We start from the raw sequence: 23,173 nt of genomic DNA on the forward strand, positions 1-23,173 counted from the left end.
TAAATAAGAATACTATAACAATATCTAAAATCGTATAAAATTATTTTGAACCAAAACAAAATATTTAAAATATTAGACATCAAATTAGAATTTTTACTAAATATTAAAACCAAAATAATAAAAAAATAGAGAGCAGAAGCCACCAAGAATAATTGATACATACGTTTTAAAAAAGTTACCTAAATATATTTCTTAGAAATAACAAAATAAAATAAAATTGTATAGACCGAGTGTAATTACGATTAAAATAATTTTTTTGTTTATAACATTAAAATGAAACTTACATTGGTATCATATAACCTTTCTTGCTATAAGAACATAAATAATTAATTTTGATTAATAAGATGGAAATATTTTATTTTTATTAATAAATTAACAATATAATTTCTTTCCATTTTTTTAGAGAAAATAATATCAGAAGAATATTGATAAACTGTAACAGATACATAATATCTTAGTGCATAATTAAGTAGTTTAAATAAGAACATCCAGCTTGGATGTGTGCGGGCCTAAAACGCAGATAGCTCTCCACAACAGAGATGAAACCACGCGCATGCTAATATATAGTAATATACCATTTATTGATAAATCGTATGAATACTCTTCTTTCATAACATACTTTGATTTTCATTTAATAGAATATAACAGTCCATAAAAAATGGTGCACCTAGTGTATACAAAATGGTTGAGACGATTTTACACATACCCTAGAGAAACTGTCCATCTATAAAGAAAACATACACCAAAATAAAACTATAAATTACACAGATAAGATTGGAATGTATACAAAGAAACTACATTATATCTTATCAAAAACTTCCGTAAATACAACATTTTCAGTACTGACAGGATCAACCAATGCATCACCACAAACTAAAATCTTAAGACCATTTCTATTCCTAACTCGGGAAACAGCTACATAAAGTTGACCGTGACAAAACACAAGACGACGCAAGAACAAACCGACTGTTGATAATGTCTGACCCTGGCTTTTGTTTATTGTCATCGCAAACGACAGAGAAACCGGGAACTGACGGCGTTGGAATTTAAACGGTATAGTTGTATCACTGGGAATCATATTCATTCTACTGATAAAAACTTTATCCCCAACATTGCTACCAGAAACAATATCCGCACCGATCACATTTCTCCCTAAATCTCACACAACAAGTCGGGTACCATTACACAAACCCCCAGCTGGATCAATATTCCTCAACAAAATAATAGGCACACCTATTTTCAATTTCAATGAATGATTAGGTAGACCAGAACACCTAATCTGATTCAAGAATTCAACATTTATCCAATCAACATCAACATCAGAATAGACATCACTACCACATATCGAATCAGTACTGAGATAATTTTTTTCCTCCCCGGGCAACAAGTCAACAATATAATTATTTATCTCTTCAACATTGTCAACAGTCGGAGCCAAAATTGCCCTATCCTGGAAAAAACTTGGATCACGAAAATTCTGAACCAAATCCGGATAAATTGTATTTACAATATCTTCCACTGGATTTTCCAAGACAGGAATTATTAAATCATAAGGAATCTCAACAAAAAGTTTATCATTGACCACTGTTCCACAGCGACCTTCACCAATTTGAAGTATCCAATCTGAAAATGACTTTAACTCCTGAGAAGTTGACTGTTCCAATCCCATTGTTAACCTCATATTTTTTGTCAGACAACAAACTTCACAATATTTCCAGAGGACAGAAGAATTTATCGAAGCCATCACAATCTCAGCACGAGAACTTTTCGGAATAACTGGCAAGACTTGCCTGAAATCACCACCGAGAACAACCACCTTCCCACCAAAAGGTAAATCTTTATTCCTATCAGAGACCAAAACCATTATATCACGTAACGTCCTATCGAGTGCTTCAAAAGCCAACTTGTTAGTCATCGGTGCCTCATCCCAAATAATCAAATCGGCCAATCGGACTACCTCAGCTTTTGCACTATCCTTCTTAATCCGACAAACAGTTTCTTCAGTCAGCTCAATAGGAATATTGAACATAGAGTGAGCCGTCTTACCACCAGGTAACAACAGAGAAGCAATACCACTAGAAGCAACGTTTATAACAATCCTTTTCTCAGATCGCAATCAAGCCGACAAAACCCTGTATAAAAAAGTTTTTCCAGTGCCACCAAAGCCATAAACAAAAAAGAATCCGTGCCTCTTATTCAAAACGCAATCAATAATTTTATCATAGACCACCCTCTGTTCTTCATTTAACTTTAAGACGTTTGCATCATGCTCACGAGTCAAAGAAACAGTGTCATACTGCAACTCACGCAGCAACATCAAGTTGCTAAATTGAGACACTAGAAAGTTATTAGGAACTGGTATACCGGCATAATTTCTCAATGATTTTCCATTACTCTACAATAGTTTCTCAATTTCTAACAAACAAAATGTTTGCAACTTGTCCTAACTCATCGTTAAATCTACATTTAACAATAATTAATAAATATTAGCACGATAATATAATTTCTGCACTGTCTAAGTTCGTGTGTGTCTGCTTGTCATATAATAAAATCACCATAAACAAAATTCTTACCAGGATATTGCAGCTCATGCCTTCTGCGATAAAGAATATCATCAGACAAATAGGCCCAAGTTTGTTCCCAAACTGACAGAGGCCTTCCCATGGAACCAGATAACAACAATATCACAAAAAACCTCCTTAGCTGTGCAGTGGACGCTACCTTGGCAACTTCCTTAATAGCAGAAACATACTCCTTATCATCTATCAAGAATCCCATGGCAGAACATGCCTCCTGAAATGTATCATAAGTAACACCATTCACAGTTCGTATACTTCGAAAACTGGTACAACCTCTCTGCACATTCAAAAGCATCCGCATATAGAAAAGTTCACCAGATGACGGATGAGCAAAACTCAATCTTCCAATTGAGAATCCCCTTTGTCTCGGCTTCCACTCCCTACTGTTCGAACAATAGACAAATTTTCCTGGATATTCAACATATGTTAAAGACCGCCCATCTGGGAACCGCCTGTTCGCCATCATCCAACCCGTAAACATCGTCAGCAAATCTTTGTTGCGCAAATAAACATGAGTGGTGATATCAGCATCATCGAATACAACATGCTACTGGTTCGGCAAGTGAAAAGTCAACCTCTGTACTGACGGCCATCTATGATGAATATCATAAGCTAAAATTCTCCACATGGATTCAGACGGTGATAAATAACGACAGTCGTAATACTGCTTGATCTCATCAACTACCTGAGAAGATTCCCCAACATAATGTGTTTCTCCAACAGTTGCAATGACCCGATCCGGACCCTTATTGATATACTTAAAAAGATACTTGATGACGTTTGACTTGTTACAGAACTCAAGATTTATGTGAGCTTGATATTTCATTAACAGTAGTGGATTATAAGGCACAACAAATCTGTTGTCAATATCAACGTCATTGATCTTCACTGTCACACCCATATTACGACGTCTATAAATCGGATAGCCATCTTCATCAAAGCTCGTTTGATCAACAAATCTTTTCGGATAAAACTTTGAGCACTTACCATCTTTCATGCAAGGAGAACTCGGTCTAAGAAGACCGCAAGGACCATGGATCATGTACTTGGTGACAACATTATAAAGAGATGGAAATTTCTGTGGATTGGGTAGTTCAGCACAGATGAATTCATCAACAATTTCAACACTTTGTAAGTTGCTTTCCCCGTTAAGCCATAGTAACATGTGTGCATGCAGTAGACCTCTTTTTTGGAACTCAATAGTATACATGCCTAAAAAATACAAAAAACAACATAAAGAAGCCAGACAACTACATCTACAAAAACAACAGACAGAAATTGAAATGCTAAGCAAGAAAGGAACATACCTGCATTAAGTGGACCAAAAAATACACCTTCCTTGAGATCGCTTAGCAGGCATTTCAACTTAGCATGAAAAACCCGGCAAGAAATATCAGGACGATCAGCGATGGGAATTCGCTCTCGCTCCGTGAACCGCTGAAATTCAGGCCAATTTGGATTACACGTAATAGTAAGAAATAAATCTGGATAGCCAAAATGTTTACAGATTTCCATCGCATCCTGACAACGATTAAACATATAACGTCTACCACCAGTGAACGAAGAAGGCAAGATGACTCGTGTCCCAATTGAAGAAGCTTCATCGTCACCACGACGCATAGCCTCTTCTATTCCTTGAAGCACTTCTCCTCTAATTGTACTTTGCTTCATCCTAATCTCATACAACCTCTGGGACTCAATCATCGTGAAACAATCAACAACAAATTGTTGAAATAATCGCCTACACTTATGAATAATTCCATCTTCTTGCTCCTTAATTTGCAAACGAAAACATATGAATTCCCTGAGAGAAACCCTTGTTCTTCTTCCAGGGACATATCCCTCCTGTTGACCTCGATATGGAATATTCAATTGGTAACCATCCTCGCCATATGGAAACAACAACGGATACTGTAAAGGCCAATACAGAGCATGAGTTTCATAGATACGTTGCAACTGACCAGTAGTAGATTGAACAATAATGTCACGACCATGATCCGACGAATCAAAATCTCCAACAATCAGAGCAGCAACTTCATCACAAGAGGGAGAATTGTAATTTCTTCGATCAACCTTCCTATGCGAATACAACTTCAAAGAGAATATCTCGGATGGATGACACTGATAAAATTCTCTGACTCTTCGAAATGACTGTGCTATGACATTATGAGTATCAATCATTTGCAATAACTCAATTATCAATTCTTCATCCATCTCAGATGTTTGCCTAAAACAAATATACATTAACCACAAAATATATTTAAAACCACACAGGATACAATTTCAATATGTTTTGATAAATCATTATCAACCAGAAATGATTAATAACACATTATAACGGGAATAAAACACAATATAACTATCCAGTGACAGATATAAACATGTTTTTCAATGCAAATAACACTAAAACATTAAGGAGATAAAATAAAAAAAATTAACAACAAAACTTCAAACACACATACCGAAAGATTTCCCGCCTATGCATTATCTCATGTTGAGTGTCGTATATATATAATTGCGCAAATTTAGGCTTCTGACCAGGATCTGGGAGCAAACTTCCAATCCGATGATAATTTTGACCAGTTATTATAAACTGCGGTGGACCACTCCCATCATTCACTGAATCCAATACTTTACCACCAAGAGACGTGAAGGCAAACATACTGTTATAGGATCGAATATTTTTTGGAAATACAGACTCTTCCTATCATGTCCATTAATCAAATTATATAACAGATCTGGGGGCTTTTGAAGATAAGGTAATTGAATTTTCCCTTTTTAACAACAAACAGTAAAAACAGGTCGACTAATTGTAGAATCTCTTTCAACACGTTCTGATAACCAAAAACACGCCCCACAGATTGAGCATTCATAGTTAGGATCACCAACATCAAGACAACCTGGTAAAAATAAACAAGAAAAAAACATGCACTTCTGTTAAATTTTTTTTTATCTGAGTTAGATGCCATGAAAGAGATTGAACATAAAATGAATAAACCATTAGCTTATTGATATAATATATAATAAATAATTGACTCGTTTAAATTTTGTAAGAAGAATATATAGGAAAACACTATTTCTATTTTACACTGCCTGAATAATATCTCATCACAGAAGCAGAATGGAATCTTTTAAAACTAACTAAATAAGATTTTAATTTGAGTATTATTAAATAATAGATGATTTAAGAAAGAGAGCGTACCTTGTATCTCACTTTGCCAGAACAGCGGATGATCAATAACAGAAGCAACTTGACTTAATGAATTTATCGAAGGATCATATATTTCTGATTGGCCTATATCATCCATTTTAATTTAAATTAATAGAAATTTATGTAAATATATATTTAACAACCAAATATAAAAAAAAAATTCATGATGAAATAAGAAATGAATTGATTATTTAATAATCAGCATAAAAATTGAACGTTAAAAATGTAATAAACTACAAAAACCAACCTGAAGTAACATTGATTTATTGAAAAACAAAATGTAGATAAAACATAAAGCATATTCAAGAAGAGTTTGTTTTCTTTTTTAATGTTAGAATAGACTTTGTTTCATTATTTTAATTACTCATACTAATTATGTAAGTTCAAATTATATAATCAAAATCACAATTAGAATCATGTTGTATTTTTTTATACTTTAATGACTCTATTGATGCATAGCATTTTCCAAATTTTTTAAGGAACTCCGTTTTTTTTTCTTATTTTAATTGAGTCATTACACCATTTTTTTTCCTTAATTAGCTTCAAAGGCTTTGTTTTTCTTTTAATTGAATTCATGAACGTATTGTTTTTTTTTTTTTTTTGTAAATACATCCTGATACAATTGACCAAATCAATACCAATAATAGCCTAATAAAAAAAATGAATTTTGTCTAAGGGATATGATTGAAACAAAAAAGATATTATATGCACCTAACAGAAAATTTCAAGAATTTAGAGGACCAATAGAGTAATTAATTTTTTTAATATGCAATTAATGATATGATACTAAATGAATTTATTCATACGGTACTAAGTGAGATATTAAATTAAAAAAAATATAAAGTACAGAAATCTCCTAATATATTTAATTTGGAATTGTATGAGTTACTATTAGTTAAATCAAACCTTTTAGGTATAAAACTGCAAGAAAACAATAGTAAATCAACAAACGAATGCGTTATTACATATAAACCAAAAGACCTTAAAATATAATTTAACAAAAACAAAATTGGAGAGGAATAGAATACTTAAACATATTATTGTACCTGACAAAATAAAAGTTGAACTCTGGTAAACATTCTGGGACACGTCAACTAAATTTTCTAAAAGACAAAAATGAGCACAAAACATTGGAAACATATAAAATAAACATGTAAATTATTACAAACATAAGGATTAACCGCAAAAATATAGATAGAGCAATAAAAATTACCGGAATAATCATTCAAAGAAACAACAGGCATCGAGGAATGGAGCACCTCTAAAACATTAGAAAAGGAACAAAATTACAAAGACTCCAATGGATATAAAATCATTGAAAATTGAACCAAAATAATAAAAATATCACAATTAAAATCAATACCCACCTCTTGCATTTCGATTGTGACCTTGTGTTCGCTTTCTTTTCAAAGAATTTCTCCTATATTCTCTAGCAAGAACAGAATTCTGAGACATCTTTGTTACACGTATTAAAAAAAAGAGTTTGAAACACAAACCACGAAAACTACCCTAATTCATTGCAAAAAAGGCATTGACATTGTTAAGTACCCATAAAAAAATATGTATTAAAAAAAAGGCGAGTCGATAGGAAAACAAATTGTCAATCTATTAACCAACAAATTTTCTATCTTTTTTGGGGGGAGTAAGTGTTGGAGTTAACTTTATAAAAGCTAAACAAACCAAAAAAGAACTTACATAACCATAGAGAGTTTTGATAAGGGAGAAAAGCAAAGAAAATAAAGTATTCTAAAATACACCAATAAGTAAATAACATGAAAAGATAAAGTTGTACAACAATGAACAAATAAAAATTAAAAACTGCTGCATTTCATGAAAATATTGATAGTGATATGAACAACTACATATGGCTATCTCTCCTATGACAAGGAGGATCCAAACATCTGACAACCTATCCTAGTATGTAACCTAAACAGGCTACAACATTGAAAATGTGTCCAATCCCTAGCAAAGTCACTATTACAAAAAGAGGGGTTGAGAATACAGATACTTGACACATAACCGCACCCAACACAAAAAGGAAAACCCCTATATCTGACAATCCTATTTGTTGGAAACAATCCAAAAAAGTTAGACCAAAACACCATACAGCCAGCATGATTACATTTCAAAATATCTGGAATCACAAGCCTTCTTAATCAATTGTAAATATACTACCTAATATACCTACACCTACACACAGCAGCCCAATACAACACCTTCAATCACACCCCATTAACCTTGGCAACCTTGGACCCACGCTCATCTGCAAGAGTAGCCGCTTCTTCAAATTGGGGATTCAAATTCCTCTTGCCCTTGGAGGTGACAACATCATTGTCATGAGCCACCTTTTCTCCATATTGGCAACGTGCATGGAGAACATGGGACAGCACATCCTATGACAAAAAAAAATAATAAAACCTATCAAAGTCACTCAAGATTGGAAAAGCCATTTAGAAACAGCACACATAGGGAGGAGAAAAAAAATGTATATAACAGAACCTGAGTTTCCTTTTCTGGTGAGCTAAGCAATATATTCAGTTCAGTAGAAAGATCATCACTAACAGTATCATTGGTGGGTGTTTTCTCATCTTTCCCATCTTCACCATTAACTAACGCAGAAAACTCAGACCCTCCAGAAACAGCAGAGTGTTTTTCAGCAAGAAAATCTATAAGAACTGGAGATTTACATAAAATCCCACAACACTCACCATCAACTTTTTCACTTTTGATACAAGTCTTTGATGACTCCTCCTTAATACCAGTATCCCCTTTTCCAAACAGGACAGATTTGTGTAAATCAGGCTCCTATTCACATGGCATAAGAGTTTAAAGACACATTACACCATAAGAAAAATTCACCAAAACATATAAAAAGAAAGAAAGAACAAAACATGAATTCACACAATCTAAGGATAATTATAAGAATATGTAACCTTTTTTGGAGTAAACTCGTCATCAGCATCATAATTGGGAAGTTCAAATATGGTAATAATGGTGGGATCATCACATATTCTCCTAACTCGGAAAGTGCCATAAAATGTATCATGTGGGACACCTTTGGTATCAACCTTAAGCAGTAACTTCTTTCCAATGAGCCCTTGGAAAATGGGAGGATAAGTATCCCCACATACAAGCTATTTTGAAAGTAATACATACGAAATACAGAGTTTAAGTAAGAAATATCACATCCCATAAACTGAACAAAACAGAAAACACAAAATAAGTACATACACTTGCATCTCTTTGAACCTCACTAAACAAGTCAGCACATGATTTCTTAAGCAAATAAGATGCCTCACGATCAAAGAGAAGGAAAATACCCTCCCCACTATGATCTTCAACTGTTATTTTAACTTTAAATCTGAAGAGAGGGAAAAAAAAGGAACACAATGATTCAGAAAAAATAATACCAAGAAACATCATTCTTACAAACAATCCAGAAGACAAAATAAGAATACACTTTCAACAAAATTTCTGACCTTGGAGTGACATTGGTTATGTGCTTCAAAGAGAAATCACAGTAATATACACCATTCTGAGGATAGATACCCTTTCCACACACACAAGCAGAATACCACCAACCTCCATCCTCAACAATACCTTGGATTGTACCAAAAATGATAAAAGAACCCTCCTATCCAAACAGCATTTTAGAATTTGTTAACGATATGAATGAAAAATCAGATCTCGAAATTGTTGTTTGATTCTATTTTTCAGTTCATTTGTACATAAAATAAACATAAACAAAACTAACTCAAATGAAGACAACCTGATTCTTATCTTGAAGCTCTTCAATGGTGCATTTTCTAGTTAAACGCATGAAATCATCTTCCAAGGACACAACTTTACCCTCATTTGCAATAAACAGTGGCTGAGTACCATTCACCCCTTGCTCAATCATACTAAAAGAAAAAAAAATTATGATAATACTTGTACTTGTTAGCCCAGATTGGCTATAAATAAAGAATAGAATAAAAAATCAACAAAATAAACCATCCTAACCTATGCCTGAAATCAACAACCTCAGGAAGATCAGGATTAAATAACATTTGAGTGGCATACATCACATTTTGAAGGCCTACTTGACCTACATAGGAACACAGAAAGAGTCAAGCAAAAGTTTATTGGAGACAACACCTAGAGCAGCAATGAGATGTACAGAAAACAAACAATGTACCCCTAAAGAACTTGACTTTTGCAAGTTGAATGACTACAACAGGCTGCTCCACATAGCCAGACGCAAGGAAATGATTTACTTGATTAACATAATCCCCAAACAATGCACATCGCAAGGTAAGACTGAAACTCAAAACATAACAAACAATGAAACAGAAAATAAGGAGAGAAAGTGATTAAAACATAAAGATAAACCAGCAGGAATGACTCGATCAACATACTCTTTGGAAGTTAATTCCAGCACAATCATTTTCACAATTTTGCCCTCTTTTGCATATTTTTTCTCTTCTCCCACTGAAGTTAAAAGACCAATAATATCTATTCCAAACAAACAAAACCTATTAAATATTCAAAGCATCTGTTAAAAAAACATAAATAACAGCAAACAAAGAAGACAGACTCACCAACTAAAAAATCATAATCTTCGGTCATATTCAGCAAATCAGAAAAAGGAAACATGTTGAAACAAGTCTTAGGGATAACATCTTCATCAACAGCTACAACAGTGGTTCGGTGAAGGAAAACCAATTTGAATTCATGAGAAGTTGCTCTATAACTACCATGATTTGAAACAACAGTAAAGTATGCCATTCTATAAACCTGACCCTCAACTATAAGATCCCTAAACCTATTAAGGAGTGGTTTCTTAACTGTAGCTTGTATTTTTCCACACTAGAAATCCAACAAAAGAACAAAATCAGATTAGTGAAACACATAATTTAAACTTGTAAATTTAAAAAACAAGTAACACCATATTTAAAAGAGAACTTAATAGGGGCTAACATGCTCATCAAGGAGAATCATCTCCATTGAGTTAGGAACCTCATTGTTACCAAAAGAGGGTACAACCCAAAGCCTTAGAACCCTAACTTTCAACCTCCAAGCCTCTCTAGGAGGATGCATCTTAGAAATCATATCAAATGGAGGAGGCATTGCAGTAAAAAAAAAAGGAGATAAACATAGTTGATGAAATAGATCAAAATGGAAACAGAAAAATTCTAGAATAGATAGAGCTTAGGAGGAAATAGAACAGAGCAGAATGTTTGTGCATTGAATGTGGTCCACCAACAATCCTTTTATAGAAAAAAAACCAAGACACAAGCTCACTTTTTTTAATTCAAGTTGAGGATGGAAATGGAGGGAAAACGAAATCTGAGTCCACATGCATCTCCATTCAATGGCATAGAGACAACTAATCATAGGAGCAAAACCTGAACCAACACAAAAAAAGGAAAAACAAGTGAAAGTTTCAAGAAATCAAGAAATAGAGAGCAAAAAATGAGATATGACACCATACCTACTACAGTGCACCTAAATATCATTACACCATAGGGAAAACAATCATCAACTACCCCAAACAATGGTTCTACTCATGGCAATGAGAGTTGGTAAATGTCCTAGGTAGGGATACATTGGAAACAGCAAATTAACGGAAAAAGAAACTATACACAACCATCAACAAAAATCCATCAATCACATCAACATTCGGGAAATGGGTGAGATTGAAACCTCATAGGTTAGTAATGATTCAGACATTTCCAATTAAAAATATATAGGACAACCTTATTGTGTGTGCAGTAAAGATTTTCATACGAAAACCAGCTCATATCTAAATTTGTTTTTTCACAAACACCAAATAATGTAATGCAATTCAATTGAACTGAATAAATAAATAAATGACCAGCAAGTTATACATCAATTTCTCTCAAGACCTGAACAGGAGAGAATGGAATTCCGAATGCAAAAATTGAATAAGAGTGGCAAAAGCATTTTCCTTTATCAAAGAAGAACAATAATTCAAAACAATCAGCTCTACTTCTATACAACAGGGGAAATATACAGCACTCTTTGCATAACCAATAAAGGATTCAAATGCAAATGACATGACAAACAAAAGGTTTTTTCAAAAATCCAAATAAATCACTAAGAAGCTATGAATCAATTGGTATCAATCACATCACCACATATCAAATACACTACCTAGAACATAATTCCCTAGTAACACAAACAATGGAGCAATGGCATCTGATTGTGAGAAAGCCTCTTCCTTCTTATCAATCACATCACCACTGACCAAAAAGATAGAAACCCCATACCTTGATACGGATACACACATTTTCAGTGAACAATGTATGGCAGAACATAATTTTCTGTGCAGAACAGACCTTTAAGGGAAGATAACCTAATCAACGTATAACTACTTGGAGCAGGGAATTTCTTGTTAGTCAAAAATGTTCTTTTATACAAACAAGAAAAGAATGGAATGAAATTGAACTAAAATCAAAGCAAATTGTATAAAGGAACTACCAGCCAGCTATACATCAATTTATGTGAATGACATGACTACCAATAGAAAATATTAGGTACAAAACCCATTCCCTCATCATGATTCACAGAACCCACATGCAACCACCAATTCAGCTGATGTAAACTTCATGGATTTGTTGAATATACAGAAAATAAAAAATAAAAATAGATTGATGAAATTTTAATGTTGCATTCAATGGATCTACTCTCAATATAATTATGAGAGTGCTTCATAGAATTTGAAATCAAATATAAAATGAAAGAACATGATCTTGAATACAGAGAACAATATAAAAACTAAATGGATTTGTTGAATATATACAAAGTAAAAGATTAAAAATAGATTCATCAGTTGATATATAGGATTTAATGGGCCTACTTTGCATATAATTAAATCAAGCACACAAATGCATCACAATTAGTTCTACTTGTATGAGAGAGGCTCACCTTTTTGAATTCAAATTGAATATAGAAATGCACGAAAAACAAAATATCAGTTCATATCCATCTCCATTCAATATCATAGAGACAACTAATGAGAACCGCAAAACATGAACAAAGACAAAAACAGCAAGAACAACTGAAAATTCCAAGAAATCAAGAAATAGGAACCAAATCACACTATACCTGCGGCAGTGAACCTATATCTCATTTCACCATAGGGAAGGCAGTGATCAACTACCCCAAACAATCATTGTACCGATGACATTTAGAGTTGGTAAATGTCTTAGTTAGGAATACATGGGAAACAGCAAATGAATTGGAAAAAAAGTTTATAAATAAACTGGAAAAAAAAATATACACAAAGAAGAATGAAAAACTGTCAATCACATAACCACCAATAGAATACATTAGCTATATAAAGGTACAACCAGCAAGCTATACATCAATTCTTGCAATCACGTCACTACCAATAGAACATATTAGGTAGAAAACCAATTCCCTCATCATGATTCACACAGCCCACAACTAACCACCAAATCACTTTATCTAAAGTTAATAGATTGGTTGAATATACACAAAATTAAAGAATAAAAATAGATTCATGAAATTTGAATAAACCATTCAATGGGTCAACTCTCAATATAATTATGAGAGTGCTTCATAAAATTTAAAATCAAATACATATAACAGAAGACGAATCTGAATAGAGAAAACAGTATAAAAACTCAATAGATTTGTTCATTATAATTATTTAAGTTCTTCATAAAATTTTACATAAAACATAAGTAACAGAATTTTGAATCTGAATGCAGAAGAACTTATAAATTGCTACATTCATTGCAAACAATTCAAAGGGATTAGGAATAGCAGAATTGATAATCACATGAGATTCTAAAGAAGGAAATAAAGAAGATGAAAAACATTCATAGACCATACTCAACGTTAACAACAAGTGGAAAAGAAATGTAACCAAAAACATGAACCCACACACAAACCAAGTCACATACACAACTTCCAAATTACAATTTTCAGAAACCCTACACAATAATATCTGGAATAACACTGAAACAGATAACAAAAAGGATCCAAATTTGCAATCAAAGAAATCTCAGAAAATCATACACAATAAAATCTCGTCTAACCATCGAACAGATACCAAACATGATCAGAATTTGCACAATTATAAATTTCAGAAACCCTAGACAATACAATTTCGGATAACCATGGAACAGAAAACAAAAATTGAACACATTTTGCACAATTTGAAATTTCTCAAACCCTAGACAATTGAATCTGGGTTAACCCTGCAACAGTAACCAAGATTGATCAGAAAAAAGTACACAATCAAGCGAAAGAAAAAGGATGAAGATGAAAAAACGTTTGAATGCACCTGATTGATGGATCGAAGATCTTCCATTTGTGCGTCCACTGGAAGATGGTTAAGCTGGATGAACGGCGACGAACCAAAGTCCCAGGAAAATAGGGTTCCTGAACAGAGCTTCGTAGGGCAGAGTAAGGAGAAGAAAGCAAAGCTCGTAGGGTTTCAGGTAATCATTACCTCTTCAAACAAATCGATGGAGAAGGCAGGTTGCGTGAAAAAATGGAAAAAAGGGCAAGTACGTTGCGTAAGCGAGGAGGTGAAACGCACGAATGACAGCGAGTTGACAGAGGAGCACATGCACTCTCTGAAGATCAGAAGCCACCGTGGAGGGGATGCCACCATGGAGGAGAGATGCCACCTGGGACGGAAACCGGCGTGAAACACGGAGAGGAGGCCAACTCGGAGATGAAACCACGGCTATCTATTGTTTGATAGATTTATACATTTATATATTTTACTTCCCATATTTTTATAAGAACGTAATACTATTAAAATAATTATATTTGACATAATAGAGTAAGCAACTTTATCATAAAAAAATAATATAGTTTGTATGATAGTGAAAATTATTCAAACTTTTGGTAGAATTATTTGATTAGCTTAACACTTGATTAAGTGGGTGAGTAAATTGACTATTCAACTAATTTAAATTGGTTAACCGATAATTATAATGTATTGATCCTGTTTCATTTTTTCACACATACAATATTTAAGGATTTCATCTACTACCTAGCTATTGTCAAGTTTTCGACGCAAATGCAGCATATTAAGAAGCATTTTATTTTACCACTCAGCCAAAGCCTTTCACTGCATAATCTGATCCTTAATCCTCACACTAGCAAATGAAAAAGATAGAAATTGACATGCAGCCTTTTTGGACCGAAATGCACATTTACTTTTTTATGACAAAATTCACATATTCTTTACTGATGATAAATGGAATGGTGATGCAAAGCTGTTGGATGGTTGGTGTTATTTGTTGGGGGTGTGGGTTAGAAATCATAGCCCATGTCAAGGCCCAAACTCTAGCCCATCTAGCCCAAAACCAAAACCTAAAAAAATGGATAACATCCGTTCAAAAATAACACCAAAAATCCAAATCCCAAGGGTTTTACAAGCTCCGGAGTGAGTGAGAGAGAAACAAAGACAGGAACTGGAGTGAACTGATTCCATTGCCATGAAACTCCTTCAATCTCTCATAGGCACTCTCTTCCTCCTCTTTCTCCATTCTCAAACACAAGCAAACATTAATTTTCCTAATCTCAAATTTACGTTCTTTATTTTTCCTGATTTATTTTTATTCCCATTTTGCAGCTCGTCGCGGATCATTGCGTCGGGTGGTGGGTTCGAGAAACTTCTCGGCTTCCACCGAGGAGTACAGTAAGAGAAACTACGCTGACAATGTCGCAGAATACAACACTGTCTTGGGTTCTCTCACAGCTAAAAGAAGGTTTTTTTTTTTTTTTTTTTTTCAAAAATGTATTTTTTTCCCTGTTTTGGTTAATTTGAGGCAAATCATTTATTTTTTCTTGGTTGGCGTAGGCATTACTTGCTTAGGGATGCGTATGATGACATGGTGCTTGATGGGGTGATGCCAAACCGTGACACTTTCCGTTCCCTTGTTGTTGGAACCATGAAAGGGTCAAGATTGCAGGATGCTTTCTTCTTCATTAACCAAATGAAAACCATGGGTTTGGTTCCTGATGTATGTGCTCTTTCTTCTTATGTTTACTTGTATATATAAATGTTTTATTTGTTTTGTTATTTTGGGTTATGAATCAAGTTAGTTAGGTAGTATTTGTTTCTGGATACCGGAGGTGAGACTGGGACTGAGGGACTGAAATTTTTGAGACTGGAGACTGAAACTTTAATATTTCTTTTTACAAATACTCTCATTTAATTTTTCAAATTCCAAATCTACCTCTCAATTTTCATATTTATTGTAAACGTACATTTTACACTAAACACAAGAGACTTAATTTAGTCTAAGTCTTTCAATTTTTGTCTCCCCTCTTCCAAACATAGTGTTCGGAGTGTATATTTAGAGGGACAGAAACAATGGTGATATAGACATGAAAAGAATAGTATTTCTCCTTATCTTGTTTGATAGTAATGAGAAACAAGACACACAAGAAAAGTTTGCATATTGTTGCCCTTTCCGGTCAACTGCTGCTGGCCACCAGAAATGTCGCTAGTGGCTGTCAGCGGTTGTTCAGTGGTGGTCCAGTGAGGTAGTGTTGTAAATAATTTCTGTCCCCGTGTTTTATCTCCAATATCCCGACCTGTTGGAAATACATCAAAATACAGAAATTTCCTGTCCCATGACATAAAAATTTTAATGTCTCTGTTCATGTGTCCATAGCCAGATATGACTGTCTTTTGTCCCACCCCTGTATATCCATCGTAGAGACAGGAACAAACGCTGCCCAAATGAATCAAATGAAAACCATTTCCTCTTTTACTTGCGGAAGTGTCGTGCCTCTGTTGTTAATCCCTTTTGAAGTGAAGTCTATCCTATTATAAGTAGAGCAAAATCATGGTGTATACACTTCCATTTTCAGTTTTTGTATCACTGAATCAATGATTTGTCTTTTATTGATACATAGGTTACTTTATACAACTTTCTAATTTCAACTTGTGGGAAATCCAGGAACTCTGATCAAGCTGTTCAGGTACTTATCATTGCCATGTAGTTGTTGACATTTAAAAAAAAAATCTACTACATTAGAAGTTATTTCTGTTTTCCCGCTAGCCGTATAATGGTTTTCTTGTTTCCTTTTGGATAAAGATTTTGGAGGAGATGAAGTGTATGCAAGTAAAGCCAAATGTGCAAACCTACATCTGCTTGCTAAATGCTTGTGCAGCTGATGGACGCTTAGACCGAGTGTATGCTATAATACTTCTTCTTTAGTAATTTTAATATAATTTCCCTTTTTTTCTCGAAGTGTATGTTGTAAATGGTAATAAATACCCTTCTTTTATTAGCTATAATTAACTTCTTGATTAAAATTTTCTTTTTCTACTTTCTGGTTTTGGACAATTCTCTGTTACTTCATATTAGAGTCATCAAGTATTTTATAGTAATGTTCAAAATATTAAATTCATATAAAATTTATTGATGCAGGTATGCAATTGTCCGGGATATGACTGCAGCTGGTCTAGGATTAAACAAGTTCTGTTATGCTGGTCTTATAATTGCCCACAAGAACAAAACACCTGTTCCTGATGATATTGATACAAAAGTAGTTATCTTATCCATTCCTTGATTTGAAATCATTTATGCTGTAGTGACTTTTAACCTTACTGTTCTGTGGAAAAAGGTTATTGAGTTCGTGGAGAGGTCAAAGATGTGGTCTTCAGTTGAAACTGACAGTGAAAGTGCAGAAAATGTGATGATGGGTGTTACAGATGAGGAGTTATACAACTTACCGACAGCAGAATATGTTCAGAGACGATTATTTTTGGCTAGGCCACTAACAGCATATCATACTGCTTTTTATGCCGCTGCAGACCTGAAGAATGTTCAGGTATTTGTCATCATCTCTTGAGATCTAATTAGATGGTTCTTGCTTCTTAGATTTTCTTTAACCTTCTAGGATAAGCTTCTTTTTTTTTTTTTTCGTTTGTACAATGAACTAATAAAATCAATTAATATATTATGGTCAAAACACATGTATTATCAGGATTAAAAAATAAATTCAAATTATCTGTTAGTTCTGAAACATACTTATCTCAGTATTCATCCATCTTTTATTAATTTACCTCTTCCTGTCTTTCTTTCTTTCTTTATATAAACTGGATTGAAGAGGAATGAGTGGTATTCTTCTCCTTGAGCTGGTTGACATTATTGATTTGCTCTAAGTTGATTTCATTTTCAAATTGTTTCATATCTATTTTTGTTTTTAAAGTGTCGTATGAGATTTGCATGGCTGATATCTGATTGTGGCAGTTGTTGGAAACCCTTTTGGATACACTGAGCAAGGATAGAAAAACTCCCGATGGCTTTATTATGATGCAAATAATTAGGTAATTAATTTTCAGTTATTATATTTATAGTTTGTTCTGTACAAATGGATTGTAACCATGTATACTATGAAACTATACATTTATATTGGTATGTAAACAACCAACCCCATTACATGGAGTTTATGGTTGCTTACACTAATTATATGAATAACTTATGCATTGATTGCTTACTTCTGTTTTACTGTCCTTTAGTGTGTCCTGGTAAAGGTTAGACTGAATTTTGGCTGTCAATGACTTGTGATTTGTGATGTACTGATGTCACATGCTGTGTACATTAGATTTTACAAGAAATCAAACAAAAGGATGAAAACACAGGCACTAGAAAATTTGATATCTCATTGCATAGTTTTAAAATTTTGGGACCTAATTGTGCATAATCTAAGCTGGAGGCCATAAACTGGATACTTCATTTAAACAACCATTCAACCATATACCAAGAAACATAAAATAAGGGCTTTTAAATGAAAAGGTTTCTTTGTTTTGAGAAAGAAAGGAAGCCAAAATATTTATGACAAAGCAGTCTTTGCCACTGGTGTATTTGGATGGAGCATATCTTTTGTATTTTTAATTGGATCCAAATAAGCAAGTTTTGTGGGATAGGCGGTGCAAGACACATGGCCTGCTAGAGGGAAACCTGTCTCTAATATACAGAGAGATTGGAGAGCTTTGCTGTTTTGATGTTTCGTCTATTCCTTTCCCCTATTGAGGTTATCTTATCCTCCAAACCTCTTATGATATCCTTCTCTTCACATTAATAGAATTTATTCTTTTATAAGAAAAACAAGTGTTTTTTTTTTTTAATCTGTTACTATTATTATTATTAATGTTGCAGCCCAACAGCATATTCTGTGCTCACCCCTTAAGCAATCATGTCTAAAGTAAGTAGTAATGCCCCCGTGATCTGTAGCCTACCTCAAAATATTCCAATAAGCAAGGCACCAAGTACTCATTATGCTTTATTTCTTATTGTTATTTCTGTTAGATTTTGTTAATCAACAAAATTGCATAAGTGTAGATATGGAAGCTGGTAAGAGTCGTTTTGCTTTAAGTGTCCTATTATGTTAATGATCACTTTTGGCTGGACCTGTACTAGACTGCAACTAGTGCACCACATTAGTTATTGTCTTATATTAGTAATATTAAGTGTAACATTGGTAATTGACTTATATTGATAATATAAACTCGAACATTACATCGTTAGTTATTATCAGTTGAAACTGCTTTCTTTCCTCAGTTTCGTTGCAATTTCACTTAATATAAAGCCATTAGATGATACCAATTGGAGTCTCTTGTTGAAAATAGGCTATGAATTGCTTGTAAATACTTGTAACCATCAAATTTGGTCAACTTGGTTCTGTTATGCTTGATGAAGTTAGCAAATACTGTTAGAAGTTAAACATGTTTTGTCTCTAGAATGGACAGTTCTTCCTTGCTCCTGTTTTATTCAATAGATATCTATTTTTGCTGATTCCATTATAAGATAGTTCAGTATCTCTGATTAACATTACTATGCAGGTGCCATTGCAATGCAGGAGATATTGAGCGTGCTCGTCAAACTTTAGAGGATTACAGAAATTCAGGAAAGCCTTTAGCTGCAGATCTTTTTGTGGTGAGTTTGGTTATGTGCAGTTTCTGTGATTTTCAGTACCTAATATCGTAATTCAAAGAATGCTGGTGTTTCTTTGCACAATCTCAAGGACCTTATGAATATGGATAAATGACCTTTATTACAATGCAGTGGGCATGTGTGAATTTTAAAGATGGCAATTGTTCTCCTTAGTTTCTGTTTATCTTCATCTATAGCATTTATTCTGTCAAGTATCAATTAATTGTCCACTTTGTTAATTTCGTCTCTAGATACATTGGTTTTCCAGTGTATCAAATTACGTTAGTGCATATATAATGGATACCAGAAGGGGAAACTTTCAACATCTGTTAATAGTTCATGTGGCCGGCAATTTGTTGCCTAATTGCCATAGTAGTTTCAATTTTTGGTGTTGTAGTCATGGTGTTTTCCTTATTCAGCATCTGACATTTATTGAATACCAATTTTGGTTACAATGCAAACCAATATGGCTGCAGACACTTGCAGAGGGGGCAATGGTTGGGTACACTGAGAAAGGAATGCAAATTGCTCAAGATGCACTGGTAATTGTCATAGCTACTTTATCAACTTGGTTACATAGTGGATTTTCTGATTTGTTCAACAACTTTAGAATACACGCCTATAAATGCAGGTAGCGATGAACCAAAGAAACTTTTCGTTAAATCCTAGAACGGGAAGTGATCTCCTGCTTATAGCTGCTGGTGAAAAGGTATGCAAACTTTTCCGTTTATATCCTCTTTGTATATATTTCATATAAGATAAATTATATTTCTTCCCCTGGGTTTAAAATGTATATTCTGGTGTTTATTTCTCAAATGGTAGACTGGTGGATACACTACTGCTAATTTCATATGGGACTTGATGCGAGCTCGTAATGTTACTCCTATCCTGCCTGCAGTAGAGGCATATTACAAGGGCCTAAAAGTAAGCTATTTTCCTCAATCATAAACTTGTGTTCTTTTAAATATTATTTCCTGTTAGTTTGTATGTTCATGTGTTGTAAAGTTTTTAAAAGTTGTAGAATGCATGGAAGTTGCAAAATTTTCTTATGTCAGTTGAGAATAACAATGAGTATCATTTTAATTTTTTGTAAGAAAACAAGATTTCATTAGAAAATAAGAAAAAAATTCAAAAGGAGATTAGACATCTTCAAACAGACACAAAGAAGCATGTCAATCCCTTTGTATATTGTATATCAGCAGCTAAAGATAAAGGAACACTATGGAACCGATCATATGAGGATATCACCATATAGATGCAAGAGTTTAATTTTAATGCACGGATAATGTAAAGTAGTTTTACATAGTCATGCAATCACATCCGTTCTTTTGGATGACCATTTACGCGGTCAATGTGAAAGGTAATTATTTTTACTCATGTGTCATTATGTAATTGGATGCACATGTAAAACTACTTTACACTGTCAGTGCATCAAAATTAAATTCATGGATGCAAAGTAATTCTATTCTCAATAAACTTGCAAAGCAATCATATAGTTCTAGCATTCCTTTCAAACGAGATTTGTATTAAAAAAACACTGATGCCAATACAACTAGAAACCAAACTCACTACCCCTTAAATATCTGTCACGTATGGTTGATTTATCATGTTACTTCATGTTAGGGATTTCTTTGTACCAACTAGAGAAGTAAACTTTTCCCTCTTTATAATCTTCTCTCTTTATTTTGGGGAGAAAATTTTACATTCCCGGTATGGTAAAGTACTCATGATCTTGAATCTAGTTCCCCAATAAAATAATGCACAGTATGTAAAAAAGTTGAAGGGAGTGGAGTTTTAAGTTTTCTATTATACGGTTAAGATCCCTGAAAGTTAAATACTAATTGCCAGGTACTCACATAATCAAACTTTTGTATGATACTACAAAACTAAATTTGAGTACTATAAGCTTCTTATTTTTTACTCAATGAAATCCTAATGGAGTTGTTTCAGTCAATATATGATTATGTTTGGAGTTGGTGCTGATGAAGTTTTCCATCCTCTTATTTGATTGGTTAACATTTTCACTTATTTGGTACTGCAGGATCGTGAGATACCTGAAAATGATCCAAGACTCTTGCTGGTTTCTCAAACTTACGATAACCTCCGCTCAAGGTTTGGGAACAGGAACTGAATTGCAGAGGTTTAAGGTCTTCATATATTATCCTTAAAGCCTTTAGCTGTTAAAGTATTTATTATTTTGAAGGAAGAATGCTTAATTCGCCGTGGTTTTTGTTTTTTTTTTTTTCCTTCTCCAATTCATGGATGAGTTGGTATGGGTTCCTATGGATGATTCACTCATGGTTGTGATTCTTCTCAAGAGAAAGTTGAGCTAAGCTCTTAAAGATAGCTGCTAGGTTGTAATACCTTTTTGCTCTCAATTTGATAGTACACGTATTTATTCTTAATGGTTTCTTTGTTGTAGAATAATTGCAATTGTTTTAGTTATGTTGTAATAAGAAAATTGTAAACTTCTACAAAGTATTCTTTACTTCTTCTTCTTCTTCTTCTTCTTCTTCTTCTTTTTTTTTTTTTTTTTTTGTTTCCAAGTGAGAGAGGGAATTATATCTATACAAAATGGATAAGTATTATTCAAGGTTGCATTTGCATAAGCATTTCATGTATTAATGTGTCAAACCCTAAAGTTTTATGCTGGTTAAAAACTCCTGGTGCACAACCCTACGCAAAAGAATAAAAGGCATATTACATGGCCAACAGTTTTGAAGCGAGTGTAAGAAAAAACAAAGAAATCAAACATTACTTCCTCTGCTTTTCTTAAAAGAGAGTAAAAAATGAAGAATTTAAATCCTCTAAATTTTAAATTTGTACTTTAGAAGATAAAGTGTGATCTTTTACTTTTAAATGGTTTCTTTTTCATCTTTATTCTTGGTCTCACTTGTAAAATAAATAGTGAGAGACTGAGAAATCACATTTTATTTTCTAAGGTGAAATTCAAATTTTAGAGAATCCAAATCAAAAAATGAAATCTTGTTAGTTGTTACATGTTAGCTAAAAAACTGTTGACCATCTATTTTTTTTTCCCAACAAATTATTTCACTTGGCTTATAGATTATAATTGAAGTTCCTTGCAACAATTTTCTAATTGATGAATTTTCCAATACCGTCAGTATACATGGATTAATAGTCAAATTAGTCTCTGAAAAATAAGATATTTTTCAAATTCATTTTTGAAAGATTTTTTCAATCAAATTGGTCATTCAAAGATTGCGAATTAATCATATTTGTCTTCCGGTCACTCCATTAACAATTTTTTTCAAAGATTGGTGTAGAACATTAATTGATAACATATAACATATATAATACATGATATATTTAATTAGATATTGATCAAATATGTTTATGAAAATTTATTAATTTAATTATTTTCTTCAATTATAAAAATCCTATTCTTTTATTAATTTAATCATTTTCTCCAATTATAAAAA

General features: G+C 33.3%; 4 protein-coding genes across 4 annotated transcripts; 1 reads left to right on the forward strand and 3 right to left on the reverse strand.

Annotated features, from left to right (window-relative positions):
* Positions 1–1,159: 1,159 nt before the first annotated feature.
* LOC148582027 (uncharacterized) lies at positions 1,160–3,042 on the reverse strand. Its single transcript, XM_088495104.1, has 3 exons — positions 2,574–3,042; positions 2,190–2,337; positions 1,160–2,075 (listed from the first exon to the last, which is right to left on the reverse strand). Exons 1-3 carry the CDS (start codon positions 3,040–3,042, stop codon positions 1,160–1,162), a joined length of 1,533 nt encoding a protein of 510 aa, XP_088351230.1.
* An 84-nt stretch (positions 3,043–3,126) lies between these two features.
* On the reverse strand, positions 3,127–5,887 carry LOC148582028 (uncharacterized). Its single transcript, XM_088495107.1, has 5 exons — positions 5,782–5,887; positions 5,370–5,479; positions 5,042–5,283; positions 3,887–4,806; positions 3,127–3,791 (listed from the first exon to the last, which is right to left on the reverse strand). Exons 1-5 carry the CDS (start codon positions 5,885–5,887, stop codon positions 3,127–3,129), a joined length of 2,043 nt encoding a protein of 680 aa, XP_088351233.1.
* Positions 5,888–7,620: 1,733 nt separating this feature from the next.
* Positions 7,621–10,899, reverse strand: LOC148582029 (replication protein A 70 kDa DNA-binding subunit C-like). The gene is made up of 11 exons (XM_088498710.1): positions 10,750–10,899; positions 10,371–10,638; positions 10,188–10,284; positions 9,968–10,089; positions 9,793–9,877; positions 9,560–9,692; positions 9,270–9,424; positions 9,022–9,151; positions 8,724–8,924; positions 8,290–8,595; positions 7,621–8,183 (listed from the first exon to the last, which is right to left on the reverse strand). The coding sequence occupies exons 1-11, from the start codon at positions 10,897–10,899 to the stop codon at positions 8,013–8,015; spliced, it is 1,818 nt and encodes a 605-aa protein (XP_088354836.1). The 3' UTR covers positions 7,621–8,012.
* Positions 10,900–15,055: 4,156 nt separating this feature from the next.
* LOC107623557 (Pentatricopeptide repeat (PPR) superfamily protein) lies at positions 15,056–22,208 on the forward strand. The gene is made up of 13 exons (XM_088485643.1): positions 15,056–15,300; positions 15,413–15,548; positions 15,641–15,803; positions 16,705–16,770; positions 16,887–16,984; positions 17,223–17,340; positions 17,419–17,625; positions 18,048–18,124; positions 19,640–19,733; positions 20,207–20,272; positions 20,362–20,439; positions 20,553–20,654; positions 21,772–22,208. The coding sequence occupies exons 1-13, from the start codon at positions 15,276–15,278 to the stop codon at positions 21,859–21,861; spliced, it is 1,320 nt and encodes a 439-aa protein (XP_088341769.1). The 5' UTR covers positions 15,056–15,275; the 3' UTR covers positions 21,862–22,208.
* Positions 22,209–23,173: the final 965 nt, after the last annotated feature.

Source organism: Arachis ipaensis, chromosome B10 (genome assembly GCF_059453495.1).
Source record: "Arachis ipaensis isolate K30076 ecotype BB chromosome B10, ASM5945349v1, whole genome shotgun sequence".
NCBI classification, from domain to species: domain Eukaryota; kingdom Viridiplantae; phylum Streptophyta; class Magnoliopsida; order Fabales; family Fabaceae; genus Arachis; species Arachis ipaensis.